The sequence below is a fragment of the Strix aluco genome, chromosome 1, assembly GCF_031877795.1.
Source record: "Strix aluco isolate bStrAlu1 chromosome 1, bStrAlu1.hap1, whole genome shotgun sequence".
NCBI lineage: Eukaryota > Metazoa > Chordata > Aves > Strigiformes > Strigidae > Strix > Strix aluco.
The window spans coordinates 6,036,970-6,059,147 of record NC_133931.1 but is presented as its reverse complement, the minus strand read 5'-3'; the positions used below and the strand labels follow the sequence as shown (position 1 = coordinate 6,059,147).

At 38.4% G+C, this 22,178-nt stretch overlaps 1 protein-coding gene across 2 annotated transcripts in view; it reads right to left on the bottom strand.

Annotated features, from left to right (window-relative positions):
- The window catches only part of FAM135B (family with sequence similarity 135 member B), a 250,570-nt gene that overhangs the window by 47,265 nt on the left and 181,127 nt on the right, over nucleotides 1-22,178 (bottom strand). For both annotated transcript variants that reach the window (XM_074833913.1, XM_074833819.1), the window contains one exon: nucleotides 17,092-17,218. In XM_074833913.1, coding sequence (XP_074690014.1) covers nucleotides 17,092-17,218 — 127 coding nt within the window. The remainder of the gene's footprint in view (nucleotides 1-17,091; nucleotides 17,219-22,178) is intronic.

Below are 22,178 nucleotides of genomic sequence, written 5' to 3'. Positions count from 1 at the left end.
TTATTCCCTAGAAATGTACCTTGCTTTCCACAGACTGCATATTAAAGAAAATTAAATGAGAAGCTTGGATGCAGATGATTCAGAGATGGGCAGAGAAGTTGCACCCCAGCACTTACTAAAAAAAAAAAAAAAAAAGTAATTAATTCATAGAGCTTTGAACTGTCCTTTCGTAGTGAACTGTGACGTTTTAGGGCTTAGAGGTAACGGAGATTCTAATTTAATTTACTTTTCTAATTCTCCAGCTTTTAGACCAAGAATCAGGATTTAATTGGGGGGTTATATTTATGTCAGCCTGGAAATACTGAAATATCAATGGCAATAAAAACAACACAAAAAGATTAACAGGCTCTGTTTTTATATGGCGGTTGTCATAAAATCTGAAGTGCATCATAAATAAGCCAGTACCATTTTCTGTGTTTTATATTTGAGAAAACTAATGCTCAGAAAGATCATCTAAGAAACTCTTTTCAGGTGCAGGCAGAGGGAGAGAACTGAGGGGCATCCTGACTTTGAATAGAAATTTCCTTCCCTCAAACAGCATGAATGTTTCAGATATCATGATTTGGATTCTTCACCCAGTGGTAACTGCTGGCTCCAAGCAGCTGATAACCAGTCCCAGAGCATGTATTTCTCTGGGTTTAGTGAGAGCTTAGAAATCCCCTAACTTAGACAAAGAACAGGAACTGTAGGGACCTGAGATGTAAGTGAAGAGGTGTATAGGAAAGTGAAGGTCCCATCTTGTGTCGTCCTCACAGTGTTCCCTGCAGGAGGGTATGGCCATGGCTGATACAAGAGCCAGCTGATGATGCTTTGCCAGAACATGTGGGCTAGTTTGGACCTGACAAAAAAATTAGTTAAAACTGGTCCTCTTGCAGATGCCATTTCTCTCATAGTGTTTGGCACGATATGCTATTAAGCACAGTGAACTTCTATCATACTGCATGCACCAAACTACTTGGCTCAGTGTTGCTTTCTGATGCACAGACCTAGAGCAAATGGTCACTCTGAAATGCTCTTTATTTAATAAAAGCAACAGTGAGGACCACAGCTTCCTATTTAGAAATGCCAGGCTCTATTAAATACTGCCAGTCACTGCCAGAGAGAAAATGACTTCAGGCTTGGATCTCTGTTCACGTATGACTAGAGCTACAGGAATAATTGATTTTACAGTTCAATGCCCAAACTAGGAAAAAAAGAACGTGTTAGGTCAACTTAGAAAGCATTTCCTTGTTCAGAATGAAATGAAACACCCTTCTTTTTTTCCTCTCTTTTTAAAGACATTTTTAATAGTGATTGCTAGTTATCTAATTATTGTGGCTTCTCATTTCTAGACTTGTCACTTAAGCACCATAACAGACCTTGCACACTCTCTTAATGAGCTGCAGATACAAATTAAAATTCATCTGTACATTGTGAAGCTAGATAAATTGCTATGTGCTGAATCATGTAACATAACACAGGATGCCATAGCAATTGTTTAAGCTGGGGAACAGTAAACAGTAGGATGCAGACAGGATGTTTGTATGGAAAATACATTCCAACCTACTATAAAACATGTGTATTTCAGAGTTTCCCACAAAGACTGTGGACTGAACTCAGCGATCACATCACCCTTTCATATCTCTGACCACAGTATTTGGCCTCTCCACTTGTTAAGAAAATGGCATACCAATGGGCTACAACATACAAGAGGAGAAATAGGATGACACTGCATCCTCTGCATGTCATTCAATTTTGAGAAACAACCCAAGTCGCACTGTACTTGTCCTACTGCTACTTCATTTGGGCTTTCTGAAATTTGGTTCCTTTTTTTCCCTTCCAAAATATTCACAGAAATTGCCTCAAAATGCAATATCACAGTGATCAATCATTTGATGAGTCCTATTTTTAAGGTGGAGTATTATCACTGGAATCAGAGGAAGAGGGTCCTGACTGCTATCCTGCCACTAAGCACAGGACCAACTCAGCAGTCTCATGAAAGAAATCTACCTATAGCAACCAAGCTCACTTTGTTTATGCAGCAGATCATGACAATAAAAACAGCTTGGGCCTAGTGAAATTTCCCAACAAACTGTGCTTACGTTGTGTGAAGATCTTGAAACAGAAGCACAAAAAGCTGCCATTTCAAGCATGAAAAGCCCAACCACTGCATCCCACTACTCTTTTAAAATAAAACTATACTCAGCTACAACTATGTCTGTATATGGAGGAAGAGTTAATTACTTCAAACACTGGAGCACCAACTCAACATAAGATAAAGTATGGATATTTAGTGTTATTGCAGCCTGAAAAAATAGTTTATTTTGAAGACTGTTCCAAATCTGGAGGTTGAGTAAAAGAAATCAGTGAAGAAGTTCCGGTACTTATGATCCTGGTGGTACACAGATCATGCCAAAGTTAGTTATACACAGCAGTAACTTGAGTTAGAGAAATGTATTTTAATTGAAAGTTGAGTTCATTGGTCCAGCCTGTTGACTATGTATCGGCATTACCTATAAGCTGAGCAGAGGCAAAAAGAGCCCACAGTTAGCTAGTGGGGAATTCGTGACAAAGTGAACATGGATCCTGATCTATTGGGAAGGAAAAGGAGAAATTAGATGGAGACATAAGACTGGAGTCTTCCTTTGGAAAATGTGTAATATTTTATTTTTATAACCAGCAATGGATTGCTGGTTGCTCCAAGAAATATTATTTTGTTTCTGTATCTCTTCTTTCATGACTGATATAAGACACAAGTAGAAATAGAATTTGATTCTCAGATATCATTGAGATGAGCATGTTTGACATTTGTGCTGAAGGAAAATTCAAAGGCAAAGACAGGGATACTCCTGTCAAAAAAAAATAATATGTAAAGAACCAGGCAGGATGAAAGTACAGAAAGAATACTAAAAAGATTATCAAAAAGCAAGTCCCACTTAAATGAGGAGATGAATTTCCTCATTTCCAACTCACATTTTGCAGAAAAGACCGTTATGAGTTTTGATGCTGGCACAAGCAAAATCTGAGGACCATTATGCAAGCATCATTCAATATAAAATAAGAGATATTTCCTTTCTTGGGTAACCTAGGGGAAAAAAAAAAACAAAAACAAAAACAAAAACAAAAATAACAAACAAACAAACAACAAAAAACCCCACAACCCAACCAAAACTACAAAAAACCCCAGGATCTCTGTGCATTACAGAATTTGTCTATATTCCCTATCAATCTAACAGTCTGAGTCTGTGCTCTAGTCAATACCCACTGGTATTTGTTGTGGGGAACACATATCTACTGTCTTGCAACACGGCACAGTGACATCAAGAAACCAAGAAGGTGTGAATTATTTTAATAGAAAGGGTATGGGGACATGAGCCTCTTGTGATTCGTGATATGTTGTCATTCCTGCCTGTGAACAGGATATTTATGAATTTCACCGTTTGCTTTACAGACTACTGCAGGTGGCCAAGATCACTTTGAATCCTGTCATTCTACTCCCACTGGCTTGGCTTCTGAAATGACTTTTACAATAGGCATTATCTGAAAATAACTTCCCAGTGGGTCATTTCAGTTCTTGATCACAGAGAGTCTCATAAGAAAAAAGGGATATGGCTCCAGCCATGCCCACCAACATCTATTTATTTGAGAGCTTTGTCCAGAATTCAGTGTGGAGATCTCTATAATCAGAGTAGCTACTGCATGCTGGTTAATTAGCTATGTCTTCACAAATGGAGATAAAAATCATAACAATCATAACACTATTTCTGTTCTCTTCCTCAGCATGGTAAATTTAAACATTAGCAACACTGTCAAACAATTGCTAAAGAGGAAATATTTAGTTGTCTTTTGGCAGTGACAAATTACTTCAACCTTTATGGGTTCATTTTTTTAAGCAGTTTGACATTTCGTTACTAAGGCAGGTTTTTTATTTTATTGTTTCTTTCAGTCTGTTACACAGCCACAGTGTTACCAAGTAGGTTCCTATGAGTCATATGCAGGTGGGAAGAAATCATGTCTCTATTGATAGCACTATTATTTTTTATTAGTATTTGCAAATGTTCTTGCATATCCCCATCTTTCTACTTGGTTCACGATTGACTTCTCATTTTTCCACAAAGATGTGAGCAAAATATGCTGATTTTATAGACTCTGTCAACTGGATCAGAACAGAAATCCAACAAGTCTTGTGTTTTGCAACTGATCATAGTTAAGTATCAGACACTCAGTGAGGAGACAGAGGTAAACAAAGAAAAGAAAATCCAAACCTAAGCCCTCACAACTTCAGAAATTGAATGCCTTCAGGCAAAATCTTCCTCAAATTGCCCAAATATTGGTTTATGCCACAGCCCTCACAGATCCTATCTTTTCTGAACAAGGACTGTAGGAATTGTCAGTGCTGTCATCTTGCACAATTGTGGCAAATCCTAGAAAGTTCACAGAAGCACCTTCCAGCAATCTGTTACACCAACTATCTTATGTTCTATAAAAATGGAGAAAAAACCCAATCCTTTTATTGGTTCTAAATATGCTATTTTTCAGGTTACCTGAATTTTGGCCATTATTGTATCGTGAAAAATAATCAACAGAAGATCTCTTGCAAGATCCTGCTCCAAGGATTGCTGTAAAACCAAGTAAAACAAATCCATTTCCATTTCTTCCCAGCTATTTTGCTGAAGATAATTCTATGGCTCAGGCAGTTTCATCACTCGGATAATTCAAGTTTTCAAAGTGACCAAGTGAGATCCATTGAATCTTTCTCTTACAAATGTTTCAAAACCTGTTTTTCCTGGAGTATTACTTTCTTTCAACCAATCACACCTTAAAATAATCATTTACAGCCCTGGTAACAGGCAGATTCCTTCCTGCAAACAATCAGTCTGCACAAGGAATGCTCTGCTTTGGCCTAGGTGCTATAAAGCTGGTCTGCTTTCTTTGATGTGAGCAAAAGTGGTTTCTATGCCTTTTGCTGCCAGGAAACAGCTCAATATCTAATGCTGTCATTATGCTGCATTCCTGAAGTGTTCACTTATGACACTCTCAGGCAATGAATCATTTATAGCTCTTTGACATGCATGCAAACATACATCAAATTGCAAAGCCAATTATAAAACAATATACAGTCCTTTTTTTCACTTCAGATATTCACAATTTCCATTTTAACACTGAAACAGAAGTAATGGCTAATCAGAAACTTTCCTGGGTATGTTACTTTAAGGCAATTATATTAATTTGCTATAATTTACTGCAACAAAATGGGGAACTTTAGAATATCTGGAGCTGTATAAATTTGCATAAGTATTACATTTTCACAGGTTCATTTTCCTAGCCCAGTAGATACCTCCTGTATTATGCATAGTACATATATCAGCCCTCAAGTAATTTACACTCAAAGACAATCAAATTTCATGAGCCATGAGTAGCTTACCATTTATTCTGCAGGCCATCATTTTATGGTTTTAAATAAAATACTTCTATTGAGTTCAATAGAGGAGAAAGAGGGTTTGACTGACAGCTCTGGAGAGTCAAACCGTATTTGTTTACAAAAGAAACACAATACATAGAGCAGAAACAGTGCTTTACCACCCCCAGGAACATGACTTTATGCTGCTTTGGGGGTACCTCTCTGTCCTGTTCAGGCTTTCACCCTTGCTTCTCATCAGCCAACTCTGTCTACCAATGCCAGGTAGACCTAATTCCAACAGAGACATTACAGATTGCTTCAAGACCTAACAAAAACCTGTGAGATGACAAGGACTTTTAGTTTGTGTCATCAAAGAGCAGACATATAGTTACTTCAAGAGACTTTATGGCTTTCTTTGACACAGGAAAAAAGTCTGGGAACATCTTGGGAGACCTTATTGCAGCCTTTAAGTACTTAAAGAGGGGCTGTAAGAAAGATAGGGACAGACTTTTTAATAGGGCCTGTAGCAATAGGACAATAATTTTAAACTAAAGGAGGGTAGATTCAGACTAGATATAAGGAAGACATTTTTTATGATGAGAGTGGTGAAACACTGGAGGAGGTTTCCCAGGGAGGTTGTGGATGCCCCCTCCCTGGAAACATTCAAGATCAGGTTGGATAGAGCTTTAAGCAACCTGATCTAGTTGAAGATGTCCCTGCCCATGGCAGTGGGGTTGGACTAGATGACCTTTAAAAGTCCTTTCCAACCCAAATGATTCTATGATTCTACAAACATGAGGAGAAGGAAAAGTGATGGGAATAGACTGTTGGCCTTATTTAACTTACTAGAAAACAAAGGCTACAGATGAATGATACTGCAGCTCCTTCACACTTCATGACACACCCAGCTATCCTGGGATAATATAGTGATTGAGTGCACGGACAGCATCAATCCACCAGATCCTATTCAAATACCATACTATGAAGCTGGGAACAGCAGAGGTGAATACTATTGCAAAATCAGACTGGCTGGAAGCTTGATAGATCAAGGTTTATGCCTTGTAAGCTCATATGCATCTCACTATATCTATCTTACCCTAAACAAATCTTTAGACCCAGATTTTCAGCCAAATACTTATATGTCTAACAGCCTGAATACTCACACACCTTTCTTGGTTATGGAAAGACCTTTCTTGAAGCCTTACCCAATTCTGCCCCAAAATTTTTTATTTGCCACTCATCAAAACACTACAGTACAGACTCTGACATGTGATTAAGTCAAATCAACTTCAGGAGAAGTTATTCTTGTAATAAGAAGAGCTTCTAAAATTATTCTTATCTTGCCATGGAGATTCAAAAAATGATTTATCCATATTGGCTAAACTTTTGTCTAATGTTATTCACCTCTGTCTGGCAATATTTTTGAGACTCAAAACACACTGACCCATCTCTATTCTCTTAGCCCATTTTTTTCTGTTTGTCAACTGCTAAACTTGTCTGATCCTTGGAGAACTTGTGAGATCATTGAATCACGGGCAGTCATTTGTGCACAAGCTGATGTCATGGGACTGCACTTCTAACCATTCCTCCCAAGCACTGCACCAAAACTTATAATTCATATTAGCCGTGAAACTGATTCTTGGGTCATTATGACTGGCATAATGGCTTTGAACAGAGGTATAGTCTCCTTCTGTCACTTGAAGATTTGTTTCCACAAAACAAGACAAAGTGGTTGGAAAAAGAGGGAATCTCTTTTCTCATTCCCCAATCCCCAGGCTGCTGTCTGGGACACTTGCCAACAGCAAAGGGTTAGCTTCCAGATGATGGATCTCGACTGTGCTGTTGTTGGCATCTGTGCTCCTATTGGAAAGGCTGTCAGCTCGGAAGTTGTGAGAGTTGATCAGGTCCCTTTTTAAGAACTCTCTTATCATCAGTCAGTGGGAATTATTATAGTGTTCTTTAGGGCATATGAAGATAATTTTTTCAATAAAGTATCACTGGGAAAAAGTACTGAGAAGAAAGAAAAACTGAAACATAAAACACTATCAAAAGATAGAGAGCAGCCAAGTCTACTTCCTAAAGTGAAAAGTAGAAAGTCTGTTCCTGCTGCTTGTGCACTTCATTTCAGGGAAGAAAGAAAGAAACATCTGTCTCAAGCCTCCTCCTATAAACTTCCTCAAAAATCAATGCTGAAATATGTAGAAAGGGAAAACTAATTGAAAGAATGTCGATCAAGTGAATGACTGTACATACTACATCAGTGTATTTCAGTCCCAAAGTGAGAAATTATGGTTATGGGAGCCAAATAAGTTAATCAATATATAACTGGAATAGTAACTGTGAAAGAGAAATAAATTCTCCATGCTCAGTCTGCCTTTTACCATAACTACTCTAAATTAGCCATGAAAACCTTCTTATCAGTTATACAAGTCCAGGTGTGACTGACTTTTTCACAATGGTGTGCAGAGAAAGAGGGAGATTTGTAAAGAGAATGCAGGACTCTGATTCTTTCCAACACATAAGCATTTCAGAAAAACAGAAAAAAAAAAAAATCGAAAAGTGAAGCTTCCTATGCAAATTCTATTGATTTTCAAAAGGAACCAATTGTCAGTCCAATATGAGCAGTTCCTGAGGATTTTCTCCAGAAGGAGAATCCATCACCATCCTGTCTGGAGTCTCACAAGAATCCACAGATGATTTAATGAAATTTTCATTGAATACCCATGCTGAAAAGATTGGAAAGCTTTTTCAACATCATGTTTTAGGCCTAATCCCAAATTGATCTTAGTTTTGAACTCTATCATAATACAGATCTTTGTCTTGCTGTGCCCTGCATATGCCAGATCAAAAAGTAAGAGCCATAGAAAAGAAATATGCAAATGATTAAAGAAACCAGTTATTGTCACATTATTAGTTACCATGTTTTCTGCTACAGCTAGGAAATCATTTAGCTCTTTCTAAAGATCAGTCATTTATCTTCAGGCAGCTGAAGATTAAAGATTTCATCAGTAATTATCACAAATGGTGCCCTGAACACACTGATTAAAGATACTTGTCATTACACCTTATAAAGAACAGTATATCAGCTCTTTTACTATTTCAGAATAATTATGCATTGGACATCTGCTGGAGTCCCAATCACAAATAATTACCATTTGCATAAGCAAGATACTGAAAAAATCCTGTTCCTTTAAAACCATCCATTACAAACTCACACTAAAATGTGAAAGATGTGCTTTCCATTCCACACTCAAACCAAAGTAGAGAAGTCTGAGACCAAAAATAAAGCCATTTCCAAGTAAAAGTAACAATTCCAGATGAAATTCTGATGTAAATTACACTTCTGCAGTCTGGATTGAGTAATTATAAGTAAAAGCTCTTTTAAATACTGTGGGTTATTTTAAATTGATTTTTTTAAAAAATGTTAAATAATATATACCAGCTATCTTACATATTCAAGTTCTAAATTGTTCAAATCAGAATCTTAGCTATGCCTTAAGTTTGTAAATAATCAAACATTGTTTGTAAAATATCTCCCTTGGCACACAGTTAAGAAAAAAAAAAAAGAAATTAAAAAAAGGCTTGGCAGCTTCACAGCCCTCTAGTCACCTCAGGTCCCTTTTTTCCCAGCAAGAGATAGAGAACCTCTGTTAGTTTCAAAGGGGGAAAGAAGAGAAAAAAACACATTGCCCCTCCTGTAAAAGGAAATAGCAGAGTTTTAGTATTTTGTAAAGTTTTTGATCTTTTGTGAAGCTAGTGTTGTTTTTGCCTTGCCTTGCTTGTACTCCTCTTCCTCAGCCTTCCCCTTTCCCCTCCTCTCCCTTTCTCTCTCTCCCTCTCTCTCTCTGTGTCTTTCTCATACAATTTTGTTTTGGGGTCAGAGCAAAGTAGATGTCCTGGAAAAAAGAAACAATAGAACTAAGTTAGAAAGATGACTCCACACTAAGGTTCCTATGTCTGAAGAGGAATGAAGTTTGCAGCTATTTCCTCTTCTCCCAGCTAGATTGGGATTTCAGGGCATAGTACAATTCCCCCAATGGATCCTAGATGGGCTATTCTGTGATGCACAATCTTCCTTTTTCAAGAGCTGAAAAAGTGAAGTATTGTGGTCGAAGAGCCATAACTATACAGAAGAAAAGAAGAATAAAACACAGATGACCCTCATACAACATACAAATGTGGGTTTGAATAATGTTTTGGCGTTAGGCTGAAACAGCCTAGGTTTTTCAGATGTTGCTGAGAAGATGAAAATACTAGCAAACTGTCTGTGGAAAAGAGCTTTTATCATCGATGCAATTTTATTTGAATGACACTCCTAGTTCCTGTATTATGCCAGTATAAACTTTATGTCTTTTGGGATAGCTACATCAACGCTAGATGGAAGAAGAACACTTCTCATCAAACGCCAGTACCTTATTAATGGGAAGTCATATCGTTAATCAATCTGATTACTTAGAAGTCAATTTATCTGCAGTGCAACTGCTATCCAAATGAAAATAAGATTACTGTGAATGCAGTTTATTAATAACCCCCAGTATGTCATCGACTCAACTTGATTATAACACAGCAGGCATGTGACACACAATATTACAAAGACATTAAAACAACCTGACAACAGTGGATACAGAAGAGGTGTATGGTACAGGGTAAGGCATAAAACTCCTGAAGTGTAAGAAATGACCATTCAATTTTCAGTTCTGCAAGGAACATTTTCTTTTTAAGTTATTGTAGATGTAGGATGTATACATATTTTTCAGTGTCCAGCTCTTATGTCTGCTGAGATCACCTGAAAGGATGAGTCAGTGTGACGTTCAGATATAGACCTTGTAACATCAGAAACAACCCCTTGAACTTCCTCACAGGGAAAAGCAATTTAGCAGACCCAAAGGAGAATTCAGATGCCCCTGAGGGAAGCCAGTCACACACAGCTCATGTCTCACGCAGTCTGTTTCATCCCACTAGATCTCCCAAGCCTGCAGTAGATACGATCCTTTTTTGAACATATTGTTAATCTGCTGTGATATATATTCCCTGTGAGTATAGGTTATGGCTGAAGAGAGCTTGAGAAAGTACTAGCACATTTTCTTATTCTGTAGATTGCTCTCTGCTAGTTTTTTGACCACAAAAGCATCTTTATTCATATTTATCTGACAATAAAAAATAAGAAATAAGATATCTCAATAAGAAGTATCTTTGTTGTCTTAATTGTGTTTGAAAGGAAAAGTGTAGTATATACAATATTAGGGAGGAAAGGAGGAATGGAGAAAGGGAAGATCCCTGTTTACAGGGTAGATGACAGGATGAGTGGAAAAATCACCAAGGCTTAAATAGGATTAATTATTATTATAACTACTCTGGTAAGCCAGGAGATGAGAAAACTGTCAGTGGTGTTCAGATGTCACTTGGGGAGAGCTAGGGAAAATGTACATGTACAGTCCAAAGTCACTGGCATTTAATTAGTCTCCAAACTGAGAAGGCAGAGTGCAGAACAAGGAGCTTTCAGGATTTATCATTAAGCAGTGGCACCTTAGCAGCCCAAATGCAGAAGATTAGCTCAGGTAGTGGCAAGATAAGCTGATGATTGTATAAACTTTCTTTAGAAATGAAGGCAGTCATTTGCATTTTCAGTAAGGAAAAAGCAAATCAACTACATAAACTAGAGGAGAAATTCCACAGTCAATCTATGAGCCTAAAAATAAAATTAGCTCTCTGATGCACCCATCTTTTATCAGGAAAAGGTAAAATGGGATGTATGACCTAGGGATGATATGTCAGGGTGAGTCCTCTATTTTGTATTCAAGAGATATCTGTAAAACATGACTTAGTAGTATTAACATCACATTTCTGCACAATTTTGGCTTTCCTGAGGGCTTAGCACTACTGTAAATACAGCCACTATTCTACTGAAGCTTGTCCAAACCATGCATGGTGGGTTGACCTTGGATGGCAGCCAGGTGTCCACCAAACCGCTCTATCACTCCCCTTCCTCAACAGGACAGGGAGAAAAATATGACAAAAAGTGCATGGGTCAAGATAATGACAGGGAGATCACTTACCAATTACCATCATGGCCAAAACAGACTTTAGTTAGGGAAATTAATTTAATTTATTCCTAATTCACCAGAGTAGAATGAGAAATAAGAACAAATCTAAAACCACCTTCCTTCAGGGCACAGCCACCTACTCTGGCGTGGGATCCTCCACAGCCTCAGTGGGACAACATGTATCGCCATGGTCTTCACCACAGGTGAAGGGGAATCTCTGCTCTGGCACTCGGAGCACCTCCTCACTTCATTCTTCACTGACCTTAGTGTCTGCAGAGTTGTTTCTCTCACATTTTCTCACTCTTCTTTCTCACAGCTGCTGCAAAGTGTTTTTTATCCTTTCTTAAATAAGTTATGACAGAGGTGTTACCAATGTCACTGATGGACTCAGCTTTGGTCAGCAGTGGGTCCTTCTTGGAGCTGACTGGAACTAGCTCTGTTCTAACAGAGCTGGGCAGCTTCTGGTGTCTTCTCAGAGAAGCCATCCCTGCTCCCATCCTTCTCCACTACTAAAACCTTGCCACATAAGCCCAATACACTGTGCCACTAGTCCATCTACTGAGTATGATGACACCACTGAGGGCAAACTTTACTTTTCTGAGCCAGTATGCTTCATGACTTCGTAGAATTTATACCAAACCTATGAAACTGAATGAACTGTGCAGTTAGTAAGTGCTTTGGATACAGTATTCCTCTAATTCACTGGGGTTTCAAACTTATGCACCTCCTAGAATTGAGGAGGACTGTGCAATAGGGATGATTTAGAGCTCCTACCTATTATAAGCTTCTGTCCAAATGTAAGTACTCTAGAAAAATAACCTGGCGGCAGCCGTGGGGAAAAAAAAAATCTCTTTTTGGTTTACTCACAATAGGTAAACCTCAAATAAGGAAAGTCTCAATTGTTTGCAGTCTTACAGAGAACTGAAAAATCATATTCAGTTCCCTAGAAAAGACATCAGACAGAAGACACTTGCCCAGGAGATGTATTTTAAGACCTTAAGCCTGGAGACTTCTCAGAACAAGGAAAACACAGAAATGTACATGAAAACTAGAAGGATCCAAACTCAGCTTTGCAGAGATGAAAACAAAACAAAGCAAAACAAAAAGAAAAGAAAGATGAAGACAAAACAAGCCAGACTGAAGTCTCTTTAAAATTTATCTTCCCATTTCCTGCTGCCAGAGAAGCTTTGTCTGACTTGAAAGACAAGACATATTAATTGTTTTAGCCTAGATTTAGTCAGTTGCATCAAATGAGAGTAGCTTACAAACAAACAAAAAAAAAAGAGGTATATCTTGAGTTAAGGTATTCAACAGTTACTAATTTGGACATGCAGCAGGCAAGGTCTGGCCAAAAATATATATAAAGTGAGTAGAGAGGTCTGTAGTTTTCTTCTAATGAAAAGGATAGGATCCATTCTCATGCCCACTGACAGTGATTGCAAAAATTCCCAAACCTGGACTTGTCTATAGTCCAGCTGAAGTTACATTAACACAAACAACTTGGAACAAAATCTACACATTCGTAAATATAAGTAAATTTGACCCAGTGCAAAGCATTGCAGCACTGTAAGAAATAATATTACAATTTTTTTTCTAGCTATGAATTTTTATTTTTTACATTAAACCAAGAGAAATAGTCTTTGCTCATTATCATACATCATTGATAGCATATGTAAAAAGGCCATCACAGTTTATTAAATTAAAATGCTCAGATCAAGAACAGATGTCATGACTTATAGAGGTTTCTGAAGGTAAGCAAATGCACATCTGACCATGTGGAGGTGGAGAGTGTAGCATTATATTTAGGATTGTTTGGCGTGTGATGTTCTGATGACCCGCAGGGTAGTAGAGTGCTAAAGCCGTTCCATGATAGTGCTTTCATTTTGGTCATCTACTGTCATTAAAAAAACCAAAAAAAAAACCAAACAAAAAAACAAAGGCAAAAAAGGCTCTAATCAAAGAAGACTGGTCAACAGAGATACATAGAAAATAGAGTTTGCAGCTAAGGAAAACATTTGGGAAGAAAATAAGGTTTCCTAATCACAGCAGACTAGGATTTTTCCATGAAGAGTAAAAGGAAAAATGGGATTAAAGAGTTAGCCTTTCCATTTATCTGCTTACAGCAGAGGATAATTGTCCAGAGGACAATTTTGGTGGTGTGCTCCCCGCTGCCCCTGCTTAAGCCATAACCACCAGTGGGGGTTGTAATGGCTGCATCCAGCTTACTCTGGACTTTGGGGGATGGATGGCAACACAGTACCAAATCATGTCTGGAATGGTGATCCAGACATCTTGCTGGTATGCAAATATGACTATAAGTCAATCATCTTATTTTATGTAACAAAGAAGTACACAGCCCAGGGCCCATTGAGCTCTCCTGTATGGCATCAGGCTTCATACCAGCATCTCCCCTTGAGTAAGGATGCCTCTCAAGGTTACTTCTCGAGGTTGAGAGATTCCTTGGAGCAACAGATTCTCGTTAAGTGATTAATAGCATGAATAACTTTGCAATCTTAGCTAAGTGATATAAAGGTTTGATTGAGCATATATAAACCTTTAGACATAAACCACCGTCGACCAAGTCTGGGACAAGGAATAGATCCAGCTGCACCTAGATTGCTCTCTGAGAAGTTTAGAAAGCAGGGAGGTCCTTTCTGAACTTCACAACTCAACGGGAGGGTGTCCCTGACAATTTTGTCTGACGCTGTCCTCTATGCAGTAAATAATCAAGTGTACCTTGCCATTGAATCTTGTTAAACCAATGTTGCATGTACCATTGAACTTTGTTAACTCACTGCTTTGTATCAGTAAAGTATCTTGTTGCTTCTCTGTAACGAGTAAAGTGCATGACTTTATACACAACCAGGAAAAGCAGGAACCAGTCTCCAAAGAAGCCTCTCTCTTGTGTGATGTACAGATATGTACAGAGAGTAGTCGAGTAGTCTACAATGACAAACACTTGAATCAGTTATTTAAATTTATATGATGTGACTGTCTACTAGGGAGGCAGAGGTTGAGGTCAGTTTGTTTGCCAAAAGCATACAATGACCCAATGGCTCGGATAGCAGCCTCAGGCCAAACATTTTCTCAGCCTGAGTTAATTCCCTGGTAGTTCTTCTGCAGCAGCTGCTCTAGGCTAGCATATTTTTAATATTTATACAGAACAGAACAGCTTCAACAGGAAAAGTTGAAGGAAGCTGAGGGCAGCATGTTAATCAGAACCCCTAAATCAGGGCTTCCTAAACAAGTTAACTGCAGAGATGCAGTTAGAAAAGCAAAATCTCAGGTTGAATTGAAATTGGCCAGAAATGTCAAAAACTACAAGAAAGGGTTTGTCTGGTATGTAAATAACAAGCAGAAACAAGGAAAATATTGGCCCACTGCTAAACAGGGGAGGTGAATTATTCACCAACAATGCTGAAAGGCAGAGGTTCTCAACACTTTCTTCACCTCTGTCTTTACCAACACTGTTAGGCCCCAGGCCTTGGGAACAAAAATCCAGGTCGATGTAAACACAAACCCAGCCTCAGTGAAGGAAGAGTTGATATGCAAACTATTAGCTTGACCCCTACAAATTGATGGGCCCTAATGTTATCCACCGAAGGGTGTTAAGAGAGCTGGCTGATGTCATTGCAAGGTCACTCTCCATAATCTTTGAGAAGTGGTGGAGATTGGGGCCCCTCCCAGAAGACTGGAAGAAGACTAATGTCACCCCCATGTACAAGAAGGACTTAAAGGAGGATCCATCCCTGGGAAAGTTATGGAACGAATATTCCTGGAGGCTATCACAAGTGGAATGAAGCATGTGATTGAGAAAAGCCAGCACGGATTCACCAAGCCTGCTCAGTTGATGTGGGGCAAGCGGTGGACAGTGTCTACCTGGATTTCTCCAAGGTTTTTGATGTAGTTCCCCATAGCCTCGTCCTAGAGAAACTGGAGAATTACAGTCTAGACAAGTGGTCTGTGCAGTGGGTGGGGAACTGGCTGACAGGCCACACCCAGAGGGTGGTGGGAAATAGCTCATTTTCAAACTGGCAACCTGTCACAAGTGGGGTCTCCCACGGACCAATACTGAGCCCAGAGATGTTTAATACCTTCATAAGTGATCTGGATGATGGGATCAAACATACCCTGATGAAGTTTGTTGATGATACCAAACTGAGTGAGGAAGTGGACACTTCAGAAGGGAGAGCCACCCTGCAGGAAGATCTGAATAGTCTGGAAGAGTGGGCTAATGAGAACATTCTGAAGTTCAACAATGACAAGTGTAAGGTCTTGCACCAGGGAAAACATAATCCAGGAGTGCAGCACAGGCTGGGATCTACTTGGCTGAGGAGCAGCTCTGTGGAAAGGGACCTGAGGGTCCTGGTAGACAACAAGCTCAATATGCGTGAACGGTGTTCTGCTGTGCAAAGAAAGCCAATGGGATGCTGGTCTGCATCAACAAGTGCATCACCAGCAGACATAAAGAAGTCATTATCCCATTCTACTCAGCACTTGTCAGGCCACACCTGGAATACTGTGTTCAGTTTTGGTTCCTGCTATACAAAAAAGCTGTGGACAGGCTGGAGAGGGTCCAGAGAAGGGCCACAAAGATGATCAAGGGACAGGGAAGCCTGACATATGAGGAAAGGCTGAGAGAACTGGGTTTGTTCAGCCTTGAGAAAAGAAGGCTTAGGGAAGACCTTACCACCATGTGCCAGTATTTGAAGGGTGGCTACAAAGAAGACGGAGACTCCCTTTCTACAGGAGACACATGGAAAAGATGAGGGGTAATGGGTACAAGTTACTCCTGGGGAGTTTCCGACTGGACACAAGAAGAAAATTTTTCACAGTGAGAACAATCAGCCATTGCAATAATCTCCCCAGGGATGCGGTGGATTTCCCAACATTGGACACTTTTAAGATTAGGCTGTGCTTTTGCCAGGAAAGGTTGGACCAGATGATCCTTGAGGTTCCTTCCAACCTTGTATTCTGACTCCATGATTAATATTCCAATATTCTGGGTTGAGTTTCTAGATCTGCAGAAACATTTCTGACAAAAAACACTTCAAAGATAGCATTTAAAAAAACCCAAAATCCAAACCCAAAACCTCTCAACTAATCATTATTTTCCAAACAAAAAATTTTGTACTAAAAATTGCACAAGCAGCTCTCCTCTTCACGTGTGGTAAGTAATAAGATCAAAGGCATACACTGACTGTTGGGACCTGCCTTGAGTAAGGCAATGTGCATAACACCCCATCACCAACACACACAATACTCAGTACTCCAGACACAAACTCTTCTTTCACAACATCTTTAATAACGACTCAAGTCCTCTGTCTGTCAAACACAACACCTGAAACCAAGGATCTTTTACTGCATAATTAATTTCACCTTACAGCAGACACTTGGTCAGGCGAAGCCTGCCTTAAAAGTGTCATTGGCAATTAGGGGTATATTCAGACATCTTGAACTTCTCTGAAATGGTTCATATAGGTGGGATGTGAACATCCAGAAACTGTGTATCCACGTGCCAGGTGGTTCATGCAGAACTATTTGAAGGGTTCTTTTTCCAACAAAATCCCTCTACCAGCAATATAAACCAGGGCACATTCTTCAAAGATAATGTGGACACTCTGTGTGACCAAATGGAAGTAAGACATCATTGTTCATCCTCCTTACCTCTGAAGAAGTGGGTTTGCAGTAGCCAGCTCCAAACACTAGATTTTCTAATGACATACTGGACTGGTCTGGTCCAGCCTCCAGGTTGCCTTTACCAAGCCATGAACCTTTCCCTGGACGAGCAAAACTAAAAAAAGAAAAATTGAGAAGAAAAATAATCAGAGCACTATTGTTAGAGAAGTCGCTGTTGTCTCAGTGCTATTTCCTTCCTTAGAAAATGTTTGCAGTTTTGTTTTTTGTGGTGGTGGTTTTTGCTTTTACTATTTCAAGCTGACACTGTAAGTCAACACATTTCCCTTTGAAAATCAACATTCTCCAGTATGCACTAGCTCACATGATGTCAATGGGGTTTGCTTTCTTGGCATTCAGTCCAGTGGCTTGTTATCTTTCACTCAGTCTTTTCTCTGCTGTCTTACAGATCTCTTTCCAGCATAATGTCTCAACAGTGCAACCTTTCCATCTATTCACACAGATAATACTCTTATCCAACTTCTCATCAGCTTGCATGTTGATTGATATAACACCTTTCTGACTCTTACCATATCACCCTTTCTCTTTTAATTGTGCACAATCTCTCTTTGCTATCATTATTCTTTATTGCTCATCCCAATCTTCTATTACAGATTGGATGTTTGGTTCCCACTTCTCACCCCATGACATAAGCTTCTGGCACCAAAATGACAGGACTTCAGCCCCAAAAAATGCATTTCCTTTTGCTGGGTGCAGTCCATTCATTTGGGATGTGTTCTCCCATACCCATGTGCAACATGAATTCACCGTTATCCAAATTCTTCCTCAAAAACCTGGTAGAAGTTAAGTTGTTTCAGTGCTGAGGTAATTACCTCTCAGTGCTGACTATTACGGTCACCGTGTTCCCTTCTGACTGTATCTGTATGTCTGCTATCTTACAGCATGAACCCATTAAGAGTGGAACATCTTGTCTGGAGTTTACTCAGCGTTGAGCCCACCAGAGTCCTGATGCATAGCTAGGGCTCTTACTCTGGATTAATCTGAGCAAATGTCTACATCCCAGTTAATGATGTAGGCTGCCTTTATATTTGCTGGAGAGGAGTTGGCATTTCCAGGGAATGAGTCATCTCTTTCTGAAGTAGTGATATCAAATAGGCCAGATGAATTTCACCCTCAAAGTGCTTATTTCTTATTGTGGACTATAAAGAGAGGCTAGGATGACTGCCTCATAAACAACTGAACTTAAGTGAGATAAATCCCACTGTTAGTCCCTGTGATAATGTGTGCTGTACATAAACTACATCAAGATTTCAAGAGAGAAATCAGGCTACTTGTGGTGAACACAATGAGCCAAATTACTGAGTCTAAGTGGTGATGTAAGCAGCCGTAAGTGTTCTTAAAAAGCATGTAGGAAAAGGTGGAATTGAAATAATGAACTGCAGAGAAAAAAGAAAAAAACATTTGCTGTTCTTACTCAGTGCAGAGGTATTGCCACTGAGTTTGCGCTACAACTTTCAGACTGGGATCACCATCCACAGGCACCTGATGCCCATCCAGGCATCCCAAATTACACCATACCCAGGAGACCTGGTCTCCTCAAAAAACCAAAAGCTTCCAAGATGACGAGTACAAAAAAATTTTAAACCGATAATGTGCCACAGGGCAATGCCCTTCATTCTGACAAAACTCTCCAATCTGAGATTATTCCTCTATGTGAATGTGTTTCACATGGCCATGTCAGTTCAGATCAGCCATAATTCATGGATGTCTGCACCTGATTCAGTTTTTAAGGACAGATAAGACTCCTGGTTGTTGTACAGAAACACACGACAAAAGAAAGGATACTTAAGCTAAGGATACTATCAAAAGAGAGGTGCAGCGGTAGTTGTTATCACAGAGATAACAAATGAGGCTCTTATGTGCAGGGAAACTCAGTGATGTGTGCAACATCAGAAAAAGAATCTCAAGCAAAATTAGGAATTGGACCAGTTTCAGAAGGTTAATCACAAATCCCTGCCTCACCTCTATGTCAAAACTGCTGTTTGTTATATATCACCTAGTGTTCATACACTGACGAAAAGCACATTTCATAAGGGGAAGGATGGTGTAGACCTGAGCATATATCTGGCCTTGCGTATGTATGTATTAATTTATGCAATCCAAGAAATTTCCAGCTGGCTGCTTCTAACAGCATGAAGTCTTTCTATGTGTTTCCTACATGCAACATTTAAGATAAAAATAAATAAATAAACTAAAGCAATTTCAAACAGCCAAGAGATAAACACTACTCTGAATAATTTCAGCTGTTATTGGATGATGTTGTCTGTCCCGGTTTGCTGGAAAGGCTCAGCAAGCAGAAATAAAAAATTATTTCTGTGGTATCAGAGAGAGAAGCTTAAACAAATGTTCTCTGCACACGAAAAACTCATTTGAATATTAGCAAAGCTTTCAAATGTTTTAAGGGAGAGAAAAGCACTTTTTAATGCCTTTTTTATTTATTTATCTTTTGCTTTTACAGCAGAGAAGGGATTTTAATCTGTTGGCTTTATGAAAATTGATTTCACATAGCACTAAAACAAAAACCTTTTTTGGGAAACCTGCCAAAATGTCATCTGTCTGTAGAGGGAAAGTTCAACTGGAAGGCTTACAAACTGTTGAGGTTTCCTTAATGCTTTCTGAAGTACATAATACTCGAAGACAATTTTTATTAGCAATAACAGGTTAATTTGTTACATCAAATTTTGTTTTCTGTATTTATTTTTTCCAATTATTCCTGCAAGCACGCTCATTTGTGTGAATCTTGAACCTTAGTTATTTACATGTCCGTTTGGACTATCTTTCTAATAGCATTGATCTAATATCAACATTAAGATTCTCATCCTATATGTGAACCTTAGCTTTTATTTGGAGTCAGGATGAAAAAGGTCAAAAGAGGTAATGTGTGCATATCCAAGAGAATGAACATGTGTGCAGAATTATTATTTTCAGTGAAAGAAACAGTTATTTTTTGCTTTTTTTTGTGCTGTTCTTTTGATGACCTTATCCATGAGATGTCTTTATCCTTCAGAGGAGTCTCACAGTTGTTACAGCAGCCATCTATGGACACATACTATAGTAAGCTGCCTTGTAAAGTCCAGTTTTTTTCCTATGGTATAGCCTGCAAGATATCAGCAATCAAAATTTAAGAACTCTCTGACTCAGAGGTTATATTCAAGTAATTATTTCTAGCAGTCACGGTTATCTCCTATGAATTTGTGTCCATGATTTTTTGATTTATACTTTTGGCCCCTGTAACATTTTTTGGAATGAATTGCACATTGTAGTATGTGCTGCACTTTCTGTTTGTTTTGAATCTGCTGTTGGAGAATTGAATGTGGCACCTCTTAGTTTTTACATGGCACAAAATATTAAATAATCATTCCCTGTTTTTTATCATCTGTGGACAATTCTCTAACTTGTAAACGAGATGACAGTTCCCTAGCATAAGAAATGGATTGGCCTTGATAAATGTTAATTCAGATGTGTTATTGAAGTAATTCAGAATAAATGCTTTAGGCCAGTTTAATAAAACATTTTAAGATTAAACTGCCCCACAATGAAATAACCTTTTTTAATTTTTCATTCACTTTTTTTCAAAATGAAGACGTTTTAGGTTTTTTGGTAAGCAAAACTTAATTTCTTCACAAATTGTAGTTTTCAGCAGAATGGGGCAAAAAAACCCACAACAGATTGGGATCTGAATGTTGCTTGGAAAAAACCCTGTCTTGCATTATGTGAAATGGTTGAACTGTAAAAAAACAAAACAAAACAAAACAAAACAAAAAAAACAAACCCACACAATCATCAGATTTCTAATGTCAAGAAATCTTGTGACTGAACCAGAAGTGGAAGTTCAGGAAGTGAAATTACATCCCACTTAGGCCAGATCCTATGGAGAAATCACCCTTTTTCCCCTCAGTCCCTTATGTATAAAATATTATTGATTTTAAAAATGAAAATAAAATAAGTCCATAGAAATTATACCCCTCAGAATCAAACTCTCACATCCTCTACTGAGAGCACTATTTGCATTTCACCAGGAACTTCCTTCTAACTCCCACAGATCAGGAAAAATGTAATTCATAACACTGATTTCCCTCAGTGTTTAACTCAAAACTTTAATATAGCTTTTGGCAAATTACTAGTGGCATGCGACCATAGGGTACATGGATGATCTGTTATTTATTTTTGAGAATAATATGCAGATATTTACAGATTGTGCTCTTCTAGACATGTTTCTCTCTTACACAAGGAGTTTCACTAAGGTTATAATCAGTGACTGTAAAATATCCTGAGCTTCTCGGGTAAAACACATAAGATCTATTAAAATAGAATCTGTAATAGAAACAGATCTCTCCCCCTAGATTCCAGAGTCAGGACAGAAACTGCTTTGAAATCTCTAGTGATTTTGATTGCTGGATTGCTGGAAAATGCTGGTTCCTTTGTCCTGAACTTAACCTTAGTTGCTATAAAACCTGAAAGCATATAAAATAGTGCGGTGATATTATTTTATGATATATTTTCATTTTATATGATATATTTTAGTTTTGGGTGGGATTTTTTTTTGCTTTTTGCTTTGGGTTCTTTTTTTTTGACAATTTGACTCAGAAATAGTCAGGGTTTCTTTATGACTTCTTGGCTGGTAGCTCAGGAGAATGGTAAGTCAAAGTAGAGGTTTATCTTTGCAGATATGTAACAGTAACAAATAAAAGAAAATTCAAAGGAAAAATCATCCAGTTATGCAAGAGTTCTTAGAGGAAAAAAATATAAACCACTATTCTTTTAATAAAGATATTATGGAAGCAATAACTCTATACTGCATAAATATTTCATTTTCTTTCTACAGATTAATTTATTTATTAATAGGATGTAAAAGGAAAATATGAAATTTACTACCATGAAATTTACTACCAAGGATTACATCTGTGGCAGTCTCAGATATAAGCTGCCCATAAGTAGGTGCCAGTTACACTTAGAATTGTAGAAAAATTGACCTGCATAGCCTGAACTCAGATTCAAGGTGCCCATGGTAGTACAGTGTGTGTATCACATACAGATATATCAGTAGTGCTTTTGAG